Source organism: Euphorbia lathyris, chromosome 2, assembly GCF_963576675.1.
Source record: "Euphorbia lathyris chromosome 2, ddEupLath1.1, whole genome shotgun sequence".
In the NCBI taxonomy this organism is placed as follows: domain Eukaryota; kingdom Viridiplantae; phylum Streptophyta; class Magnoliopsida; order Malpighiales; family Euphorbiaceae; genus Euphorbia; species Euphorbia lathyris.
This window is the reverse complement of record NC_088911.1, coordinates 121,989,963-122,001,885: the sequence shown is the minus strand read 5'-3', so window position 1 is coordinate 122,001,885 and position 11,923 is coordinate 121,989,963. Positions and strand designations below refer to the sequence as shown.

At 32.3% G+C, this 11,923-nt stretch overlaps 1 protein-coding gene across 4 annotated transcripts; it reads left to right on the top strand.

The window, feature by feature from the left end:
• Positions 1-2,891: 2,891 nt before the first annotated feature.
• On the top strand, positions 2,892-7,600 carry LOC136216641 (uncharacterized). Of its 4 annotated transcripts, XR_010683346.1 has the most exons (10): positions 2,892-3,121; positions 3,257-3,430; positions 4,352-4,486; positions 4,577-4,835; positions 4,934-5,108; positions 5,306-5,367; positions 5,459-5,593; positions 6,148-6,206; positions 6,553-6,649; positions 7,408-7,600. XR_010683346.1 is itself a non-coding variant. In XM_066003193.1 (9 exons), the coding sequence occupies exons 4-8, from the start codon at positions 4,803-4,805 to the stop codon at positions 6,623-6,625; spliced, it is 402 nt and encodes a 133-aa protein (XP_065859265.1). In that variant the 5' UTR covers positions 2,892-3,121; positions 3,257-3,329; positions 4,352-4,486; positions 4,577-4,802; the 3' UTR covers positions 6,626-6,649; positions 7,408-7,600. The 4 variants fall into 4 exon arrangements, 3 of the variants coding, with proteins under 3 accessions (XP_065859265.1, XP_065859264.1, XP_065859266.1); XM_066003193.1 differs by lacking the exon at positions 5,459-5,593 and having other exon boundaries at positions 3,257-3,329; XM_066003192.1 differs by lacking the exon at positions 5,459-5,593.
• Positions 7,601-11,923: the final 4,323 nt, after the last annotated feature.

Genomic DNA, 11,923 nt, shown 5'->3' with positions numbered 1-11,923 from the left:
TCTTTCTTCTTCAGTTCATGTACCATTTCTGAAAATTTTGAACAATTAAGTTTCTTCATGTTCAAATGGTGTGAATTTGCACATTTTCGCCACCAACAGACACATTAATCCATCCTAACATCATTATAAATAATTCGAGAAGATCAGATTTCCATACTTTTCATCTCTTTAAAATCTAATATTCTTCACCATATTATTCAAACTTTTCCAAAAAGTTAGAGACACATTTTTTTTCTTTATTCACCAAACATGATAAAGGAATGTATAGCTTCTGAGTTTGGAGAACCATTATTTCTATTCATGATGAAGGAATATATATGTTAGGAGACATATTTCAAGGCAAACACCATTCATTCCTCAAAAATCTTAATGGAGGGATTAGTTGCCGCTTCATGTTCCATGGAAAGAACAATTGGATACGGGAATATACTATGTGAAATTATTTTAGGAACCAAACACATTATTTCGGTTCCATGGACTGATAAAGAACCATTCCCTATCATTGACTATGAATTCCTGATGGATTTGTCCAGAGAATTTTTCGAGTTGGCCCACGATTTCTTTCTGCAGAAGAAAGGTAGATCTTCGTGCAAGCAAAGATTGATCGTTATTCGGGCTATGCATATTCCAATTCAAAGGGATGAGAAATTAGTTTACTTTATTTTGTTTTATTTTACTTTCTGTGTTATAGTTTGTACATAGATTTGTTTTCATTTTTACATATGTATGTTCTTTGTAATTTTATGTATATGTGTTCTTCTAATTTTAATAAAACTATCAAGTTTGATTCTTTGATTCTTTTTGCTTAAATATACGTTAACCATACAGGTTATACGCATACATCCGAATCTAAATTTAAATACAGAAATGTTTCATTTAACATGAATCTGTAATTATTTTTCATGAATCTGTGTTCATTTCAGAAATGTTTCTGAACATCTGACTTTTCATATATATTACATACTAATAGGGTATAATCGTTAATAACTATTGAACAAGTTTATGAACATTCATTTTATATGATAACTCTAAGTTTTGTTCTGTACTTATGTTTTTTAATTTTGATAACATATCAACTTTGATTCTTTGGTTATTTTTTGACTAGTATAAGTTAACTATGCAAGTTATTAGAATGAATCTGTATATAATATTAAAATGTATCAGTATAAACTTCAAACATAAATGTGTATATAATGTTAAAATGACTCTGTATATCATTTCATTAATCTGTATAAGTTTCAATGTTTCAGATTTAATATGAATAAGTGATTAATAATTTGTTTTGATTACTTTTAATTTGTTTGTTTGTTTCTGTATATAAGTTTGTTTTTAATCTTTCTTGTACATATGTTACTATTCATTTATGTAAATATGTGTTATGCAAAAAAAACTTTGTTTTGTTTTCATACTTTAATCTTATGTTCTGGGTTGTCTGTTAAAATTTATAAACTATCAGCAAATGAATCTGTTCATATATATCTTCAATACTAATAAGTTATGATCATTATTAACTATTGAACATAATAATAAATTTTCATTTTCAGGCAATCATTGCGTTTAATTTTAATTATGAAATTATGAACTTATATCGTGTTGATTATTACATATATCAGTATGAACTTATTAACATAAAACATACAAATTTTCATATGAATATGTATAAATTAGAATACAGTTAATGTTAAGGTTAAATGTTTCATTATTTGAATGTTGATTTAATTTGAATATGAGTCATGTTTAAGTTTTAAGCATGAATACATACCTACATGAACTTACGTTCATTATCTCTTAGAAGATTAATTTCGATTCAAATGCTTATTCATTCAACTTATGTGAATTAATGAACATTGATTCTACATTAACTCTGTTTAAGACATTTATTTGTTTCATTACTCCAATTTACTAAGGATAAACCTTTGGTTTACCTTGAATTTAATGTTTTAATTTGTGTTTTTAAGTTTCAGGTATACATTTACTTAATTATATGACATATTTACCCAGAAAATTGCACAAACGGAGTTTTTACGCACATTTTATCGCTGCCAGGTGCAGATTCTCGGCCGAGAATTGATAATTCTCGGTAACTTCAGCGAAAATGTGAAGTTTTTAGATAGATTTTCTCTCTGAAAATAGCGTGTCGCGGCCTATAGGGGGATTTGAGTCCGATTTTTGACAAAAATTCAGCTTTTCCTATTCCTACACTACTTCCTAACACATATATAACCCTATCACTTATACAAACATTACAGAAACTCTATTTAAACTATATTTTGTTCTTCCACAATCAATTCCTCACCATATCACCTTTAATTTTTACCAAATTTTTACCTATCCAACATATTTGTTGCCCAAACACAACATCCATAACCTAACCCTCTATTCCACACCATGCCTAAACATCAGCAGGTTCGTCACAAGGATTCCTCTACATCTAATAAATTGTTTGCATGTTGAATATGGATCCATTCAACATTATTTCAGATGGGGACGGGTAGTGGTACACTACAAGAAATTGGTTATATAACGACCAAATTTAACGAAGGTACATGTGATATCCTCATTAAAAATACTTTTTTACATGGGTAAAAAATCACAGTCGTTAAAAACTACATTATCAACGACTGTAAATTAAAGTCGTAGTTATTAACATATATTACTCTCGTTATTGATATACATTTATTAATCACAAAAAATTACAGTCGTTATTATTAGAAATTTTCTGAAACTAGATTCTGAAAATTTTTAAAAAAATTCTAAATCTTTTTCTCCCGCTTGGGCAAAATAATTTCGTTTTGTTGAAATTATAATAGGTTTGGCGCTTGTTACCAAAACAAAAACAAGTTTAGCAATTTTGGCGCATAATTAAGGGAAAAAACCCCAAAACTCTTTAATCCGTAAAAACATTTGCCCTTTGATATTTTCCACAAAAAATTTGCGATCCCAAAACCTAAAGTTGTTACCATCTCCATCGCCGCCCAACCTCTCACCATCTCAACCACCTCTAATAGCGCCGCACCTCCTCTAGTTCCGTCTCGAGAACAACTTTGCAAAAACCTTCACGAGCACAACTCTGGGATTCATTAGCTCACACAAGATCTACCTCCTACACGTAGAACGTCAGGTACGCCATCTCATTGTACATGCATATGGATTCTAACTTAGAGAAAATGGAAATTCTCGGATGGGGAAAAGGGGTACCCACAAATGTTATCGACTAATGACCATGTTAATGCTTTTTATTCTGATTTAATTGCAGAATCCCTCTTTCTCGGTAATGTCAGATCAGGAAGAGGATTATTCTCTCCCCAAGAAAGAATATCAAATGACAGGTGACCTTGAAATCATTAATTGGAAGAATTTTATTTCTAAGTTGAAATACTCTACTTCCATTCAATCTTTCATCAGTCAAAGAGGCACTTGACAAAGAAAGGTAGTCCAATTATAGTGAAATTAAAGATCAAAACTTTGTCTTCTATTCTTAATTCGTTGGAGTTGATAGTACAACTTTCTTTTGTAGATTAATACCTTCTTTTTAGCTATACCTACAAACAGAGTTCAATTTAGAACTGTTAGACATCCCACATTGCTAAATGAGGAAGCTATATGGCTCCTTAAATATGTGAGGCAATCCTCACCCTTTGAGGTACCTTTTGGGGTGAGTTAGGCCTTTGTTTACATGGTATCAGAGCCATGGTTCAATGTCGGGGCTCCCGCTGATATTAGCGTCACGCACCAAATGAATTGGGCGTGAGGAGGGCGTGTTAGACATCCCACATTGCTAAATGAGGAAGCTATATGGCTCCTTAAATATGTGAGGCAATCCTCACCCTTTGAGGTACCTTTTGGGGTGAATTAGGCCTTTGTTTACAAGAACCATGAAGATCCAACTCTTCAGCCTCATTCTTTTCCTTGCTGTTTCTCTCCACATGTTCCTCTCTAGCTTTTTCTGTATTTGGGCGTGTTTTGTATTTCTTGTTAATCTCATTATATTACTTTTATGCTTTTTTTTTTTGTTGTTGATTGTCTTCATCATATTTTTAGTTTATCTCTCTTTTTGTGTTAAATTTTATTGATACTTGAAATTCATTGGAAACCCAATTCAAGTTTACCTTTTTTCTTCTTCTTCTTGGTTGGACTGGTGTGTTTGGGGAAGTAGGTTTTTGTTGTAACATTTGTTGGGTAACTGACCTTTTGGGTGAATTGTATCTATGACCTCTCAACTTTACTCTTATTTTCATTAAGCCCCTTAATTTCAAAACCCCATATCATGAATCTTGAATATTCTTCTTGCTATCTCAAATAGTTAATTGTCTAAGTAAATCACTAAGTTATAAAATGAGATTCATTTCAGGGTTTTATCTAAGAGAGACCATGCCAGCTTCCCACCTAGAGGTTGGAATTCATATGATTCTTTCTGCTGGACCATTTCTGAAGAAGAGTTCTTGCAAAGTGCTGAAATAGTTTCTCAAAGTTGAAAAGCTCATGGGTATGTGGTACAAACATGGTGGTTGTTGCCTAACTATGTAAGTTATTGATTGATGTGAATAAAGATGTAATCTTTTTCTATTCTCTGCAGTATGTTGTACTAGACTATCTTCAGTATAGGAGAAAAGTTCCAGGTGCTTTTGTTGATTCTCATGGATTCGATGTGATCGATGAATGGGGAAGGATGATCCCTGACTCGTATCGATGGCCATCTTCTAAAGGCAGAAAAGGGTTCAGTGAAGTAGCCAAGAAAGTTCACAGTTTGGGTTTGAAAATTGGGATTCATGTGATGAGAGGAATAAGCACAGAAGCATACAATGCCAATACCCCCTATCTTAGATACGAAAACGGTATTTATATCCTTTTGATTGGCCATTTAAATGCTTTCGAATGAAGGTAGCTGAACAATCGAATTCTAATGCTTGAGCTTGTTTTTTCTGCTAACTAGGGAGGCACTTATGTAGAGTCTTGTCGAAAAGGGACAGCAAAAGACATAGGGATCGAGGAGAGGACGTGTGCATGGATCCAACATAATTTCATGAGCATAAATGCTAAGTTGGGAGTAGGAAGAGCCTTCTTGAGATCACTTTATGAACAATATGCTGAGTGGGGGCTTGATTTTGGTAAATACTAAATTAAGATCTGTTTCGTTTTTCGGCCAACATAATATGAAATATCAGATACGATGCTTTTGTTTTTTAAGTAAAGAACTCGATTTCGAACTTTATTGTACTTCTTATACACAATGGTAGACTTATTCAGTAATACAAACAACTTTATTTCAATTTCCTTTAACTTTGTTTTTGTATTATTTTTACAGTGAAAAATCATTGTGCATTCGGTGATGACTTGGATATAGAAGAGATAACTTTTGTCTCGGAGGTAAATAAATAGCAATTTTTAGTAGACCACTGATATTGCAATTGATTCTTTGTTGAACAAACTTAAGATTACATATGGAAACTTTATTCAGGTTCTGAAAAATCTCGATCGCCCCATTCTATACTCACATGGCCAAAAAAGTTAGTGGATTAGTGAATATGTACAGGATAACCAGTGACAGTTAGGATACTTAGGGAGACGTAGCATCCCATTTTGATGTTTCAAGGTAATTTGAAAATTGAATATATACTAACAGTCTGGAGTTTGGATTCCTATTGATGTTTGCTTCTGGTTTTACATACTTTATCGAATGCAACATTGTTCTTTTGCACCAGGGACTTCTCTACTCCTAATATGATTGGTGTTGAGTGTTTGCTGGGGAAGTCCTGGCTCTACCTCGATATGCTTCCTCTAGGATGGCTTACTGCCCATGTTATACGAATTTGAAGAATGATGTTTAATTTCTCTAATCCTAGATTCTTGGATAACTTTATTCTAGAAAGGGGATTAAAGCATCTTGACCCCTTGAATTTTTGTTGTTTTCACACATTGAGCCAATGATATTTTATTTTTACACATTGGGGGTATGAAAAGGGGTAGTAGTGTTGTAATCGTGTTATGTGATCTATATATTTCACAAAAATCTATATGATATAAATGAGAAAAAATAAAAACTCTGTCAAGTGGGCTGCACCAGAAAGGTTGTCTCTATAAATTGTGTCATCATGTCAGAAATCGACGATCCTAATTGAGCTGTTGCATCAATTTTGTGTTTTACAGGTTCCTATGAAGATCCACACAGAACGTGTAACCTTAATCCCGTTGAGTAGAAAACTCAGGTATGAAAATGATGTCATAATTGTTGTTGAGTTGAGGTTGTTGAAGTTCAAACACTGCTCAATTGTAGCTGGCTGTGGTTTCAAGAAATGTGTCTTGGATATTATGTGAGGGGAAACATGAAACAATCTAATGCTTTAATAAGATAATTAACAGGCATGTCCAATTTTGAAATGTAAGTAATTATTGATAGTTTGCTACCCATGTTTGGAATTGGTCAAATTTGACCTACTGAATTTACAGGATAAGAATGATCTGAATCATGCTCATATCATATTCTTCAATGTTCTGTATGAAAAAACTGTGCCATGAGTACCTTACTTAATAGGTTTATTATTCTCTTGTTAGGTTAGAATTGGCTAAACGCATTGCGAACCGGACATCTACTGCTAATGTTGCTTGCCTCCAAACATGCAATTAGCGGACGGACGAAACAGAATCCCAGGTTAGTTATATTCTATCCGAAGATATTTGTACATGCTAAATCAACTGGAATGTGTGTGTCTAGAAAGGTTACAATCTCTGCTAGCTGAAGCTTTTAAACTAATACATTAATCTGATGCACAAATGGGGATTATTATATGAGCTTCAGCCTTTCAGTAAAGGAATGGCATCCACATTCTAACAGCAGAGCTGGAAATGATTGAATTAATTAAATTAATAAAGACATTTCTTAGTTTTACCAACTTTTTGTTTATTACTTTTTCTAGTGACTTATGGTCTGTCATTTTTGTCTCTATCTGCACATTTTTATTGTTTTGTTACTTGTTAATTAGGTAATTAATTGGATGGATTAATGATTGATTAGATTTACATCCATGTGATTAGTCGTCGAATGTGTATACATTTCTCATTTTTAATATACTTTAATCCAGTGCTTAACATATATTATTACCTACCTTAACGGCTTTTTTGCTGGGAGTTTATGTTAGTGGTCTAACTACCATTTACCATATATAAATATTTAGGATCTAATTAACTTTAAATCTTTCTAAGTTGGCAGTTTAATTTTTGGTTTTGGCTATGAGCAGCTCTTAACATTAAATCATATATGGTAGAAATAAGTGCACTTCTAAATGTATGTAAAATTTCACTATAAAATGCTTAGTGCTGATATGAATAGTTAATTTGTATATATAGTATTTTATTTTTGTTTTCTCTTATATCGTTGTGCTAATTGTTTTTTGTTTACATTTGTAACAGTGATAGGTAATTCTTCTGAGAGGGATTTGAAACAATTTTGTTGAAGTAATTTTACAGGCTTCATGAAGATTGTCCATCCTTTGATTCTATATCATATTATGTATAAACAAACAAGTTGCTTTGTTTTGCTATGTTAGAAAGAACGACCAACATTTCGATTCATAGTTATGCACTTTTGTTCTCAATTTTGTTAAACAGACAATTTGTTAAACAGACAAATTGGTATATATCTTATTGAATGGATTGAATTTATGTTTAAATTAGTGCATTTGTAATTTACTGTAATAAATATTTAGTTAAAAATTTCATTTTTAATGAAAGTACATATGGAAACAACGGTTGTTTATTCGCTCATTAAAATATTACAAGAACAACGGTAAAATTTACCCGTATCGGCAGTTTATTTACTCATTAAAATGTCATAATAACGACAGTAGAATATCCAAATAATGACTGTATATTCACTCATTAAACTATCACGTTGACGGTAGAATTCACAAGTAACAATCGTATTCGCTCATTAAAATTCCATAATAATGACAGTATCATTAGTTAATAACGACAATAATTATTGTCCTAATTATTGAGTATTAACGATAGTTTATTTACTGTCGTTGTTTGTTTTCAACGACAGGACCACTTATACCGTCGTTAATACTTTTAACGTCAAAGGTTTTAACGAGGGGCCACGACGGTATATACTCTCGTTGTAAGTTAATAACGACAATATTTATATTTTTAACGACGGGATTTACTCTCTTTATAGAACAAATTTCTTGTAGTGGTACAAGCACTTTTATGGACATAACACATAGTGCAATAGACATTATTGACTTTTTGGTTACTCTTTCCTATGCTCCAAGGAATGAGAGGATTACATTTAGGAGTTAGGTTAATTTTATGAGTATGGGGATGACGAGATGAGTATTTGGTTTGGATATCATACAACATGATTTATTGTTAAGCCATCAATTCTCAAACCAATCCGGTTTGAACATATTTTGTCTCGATTAGATGATTTTTATTCCACACCCACTTCTAGCAAACTGATTCGGGATAATAGTAATTTCCATTTCAATAAATTTTTATCCTATTTTCTTTTTGGGCATGTTACAAAGGGAAAGGATTAGAAGTCTGGTTTTGTTTCTTTTGGATTCCATCTTCAAGGATTTCGTGGTAGATTAATGTTGGACTGCTTTCCGATGTTGGATTATGCCACAACTTTTACACATTCATTTAGTGGTTACGCCACTGTTGGCTAGTTTTGCAAGTTCGATATTGGTATTCCAAGTTCACATAGTAATGGTGTTAAAGAGGATGGTAATGAGCAGACAAATTTTGGTGGGGGTGACGATATGCATTATGATGATGATGAAGACGGTAGGGAAGAGGAGCATGTTGATGCCTAAGCACAAGCACAAGGGCATGTTGGTGATGAGCACAGTGTTGATCAAGTTCATTTGAGAACAAATTTGGAACCATATGAATACACACACCCGTCGAATGAATTTGTGGTTAGATGATATTATTGCGAACAATCAAAAGGTGAGTTCAAGAATTTATGCGGTGGATGCCAATATCCATACTTTACGGAGAGATCATACGTCAACCCAACGCCGGTTGTTATCATTTTTCCGTCGTCGAGGCGTCGTAACCACACCGTCTCCACCGGGTTCATCTTCACAAGAATAGGTTTTATCTTATCTTTTTCTCAATTTATTTATCTTCATTCGTATGATTTATTTCGTACAAATTTTTCGTGTTTTATCCATTTTTGCACCAATGAGGACATGGTCCAAATTAAGTGTGGGAGGAGATATTGCATATATCATTTTACTTTTAGTACGAATAATTTTTAAATGCAACGAATAAGAATAATTTATAAATGCAACACTTGTTTTATGCAAATGCAACATATATTGCAACACAATTTATTTAACACTATTTTTCATAATATACATTTTTATATGTTTAAAATATTTTAACTTATGATTATTTTTAGGTTATCATTATCGATAGAAATAACATTTCTATATGGGCAATATTTTTCAAAAAAATTTCACAAATCTCCGATACGATTTTAAGTAAAAATTGTCTCGAGTGAATATATTTAAGTTAATAAATTCTTTATTTCAATCTCTATTCTATATCATGAAATCATGATAAAATAAATCTTATTTTAAATTTTCAATTAGGTTTATAGGCATTAAATTGAACTAACAATTTTAGCTCGGTTTGATTTCGTCTTACATTAACACCAATTGAAGTTTTTAAGGAAACTTTAGCCATAATACATGATGAATTTTAAGTCAATATATGATGAATGTGCTATCTTTCTTTTTTCTCAAGTTACAATTTTATTATATTTCATATTAATTAATTAATCAATTAGTTGAATTCTTAACTTTTGGCCACGATTGAGACCAACCTTATCACAATCGAGGTATGAAAGGGAAGAAAATTAAATATCGTTTACTTATGGCCACGGTTGCGACCACCCTTATCACAATCGAGGTATGGAAGGAACGTTTAAACAAAATAAAGCGTGTTTAAGTTTAAAGTAATGATTGCGTCCACCCATGGCATGGTCGGTACCTCTTAAGCGAACACTAATCAATAAAATACGTATAAAGTTACGATCAAGACCACCCTTATCTCGGACGTAACTAAGCAAATAAATTACAATTAAGTACTTATTCAAATAATATATCTCATATATTAGTTTAGGTTTGGGAAAGGAAATTTTGTGCTTTGAAATGCCTTGAGACGAAAGACTCAATAACATGCGTGCTTATATCGTCCCGAATACTTCAATTTAAAAATTGAAAATACAAGACGAATGATATATCGCCTTTATACTAGTTAGTTTGATATTTTGCGTATAAATTTGTCATGCGAAGTAAGTCTTTTCGGCTTAACTAATTTAAAAGGTAATACAGAGATATATGTTTTATTTTCATAACGAGATTAGTTAAAAAATAAATTCAGTGAAATTTTGCTCGGGACTAGCAAAAGATTAAGTGTGGAGATTTGTTAAGCCCAAAATATACCTAAAATATCATTAGTATTTACATCAGTTTTGCTACAAATGTGTGCTATTTATATCTATTTAGAGTACTTTTACTTTCGAATATGTTTCTTTCTTGCAAGGTACCTAAATATTTGGTAAAACCCAAATAGGAACTAAAAGAGGTCAAAAACAAAGGAAAAACCCTAAGTTAGGAGCCAAAAGACAAAGAAATCAGCACACTGATATAAGAAAGACAAGAACGAAGTTAGAAACAGGAGAAAAATTCATATTCTCGGTAGAGAATTTTGGGACTGCGACCGAGAATCCCAAATTCTCGGTCGCGACACGCGTCGCCAGTCACCTTCCCCCTTTCATTCGAAGACCAAATAAATGCTTCCCCATTCTCGGCCGATAATTGCCATTCTCGGTAAGTGCAAAAATTCCTCCAAGTACAATGAACACATGTTTAATTCAAAGAAACGCGTTCGTTCGGGTGGATAAAGACGTCCTTTCACAACGGATACGATCCTTCACAACGGACACGACACTTCATTCACGACTCTTCAACATTTATAAATAAAGAGTTGATTGAGAGTTGAAACATGAATATTGAGAGAGTTAGATTTTAAGATTAGTGCAAGAGTTATGCAGAAACTCTGACTCAGAAATGAGTCAGAGATTAGATTTCATTTCTGTAAAAAGCAATATGATGTACACACATTGTTTATTCAATAATAACAAACACAGTAGCGTTTAGATTTGTTCATATTAGTTTACATTTTGGTAGTAGATAGACCAGTCTCTATTCCGAAGATTCAGCGAGAAGATTGAGTAGAGAATCCGTCCCTGAGCCTGACAAACTCTAACGAAACCCAAGGAAATGATTGACAACCCGTTTACTTGCATGCCGTCGAATGTTTTCATGTTCCTTGATGTTCCTTGTTCTCTGTAAACTTGTATCAATTTATATTTCATCTAATAAAGTCCGTTCTATTCGATAGATTTTCATGCAGCACTTTGGTAAAGGATCCGGAATGGATTGCCGGTGTTTTCATTAAAACGTAGTTTAATTCAAAATCTTTACAAGGAAACTTTGTTGAACACTTAGACAAATTATTATCTCGGTAGAGTTTTAATTTGGTTAAGATAGCGATCTAACCCGACCGTAGGAGGATTGACTACAGTTCAAAGCCTAAAAATTATAGGTTCCGTCATTTATTTCATCGTTATAATTTATACAAAGTTTAAAATTGTTTTCTTTGTTTAATGCAAACGAATACATTTGTTTACTTTTCTAAAGAAGTAAACAATCCTGCTTTGTAAATTCATTCCCAAATCAGAAGTATTTTCTAAACATCTTCATACTCTAATCTAATTCTCATTCTAGCAATTTGAAAACCAAATCCGATTTAACGATTTTCCATTTTACAAATTTTTAAAGTATATTTAACCAATAAGTTTTTGTTAAAAAAACATTCCATGTGGGATCGATATCTTTTATTACTA

What these genes read in the sequence shown, in the direction of transcription:
- LOC136216641 (XM_066003193.1), top strand. Translation starts at nt 4,803, where the DNA reads ATGCCAATACCCCCTATCTTAGATACGAAAACG. An exon ending in TGAGTGGGGGCTTGATTTTG is followed by an intron (nt 5,109 to 5,305) that starts GTAAATACTAAA and finishes TTATTTTTACAG; the next exon opens with TGAAAAATCATTGTGCATTC. An exon ending in AGATAACTTTTGTCTCGGAG is followed by an intron (nt 5,368 to 6,147) that starts GTAAATAAATAG and finishes TGTGTTTTACAG; the next exon opens with GTTCCTATGAAGATCCACAC.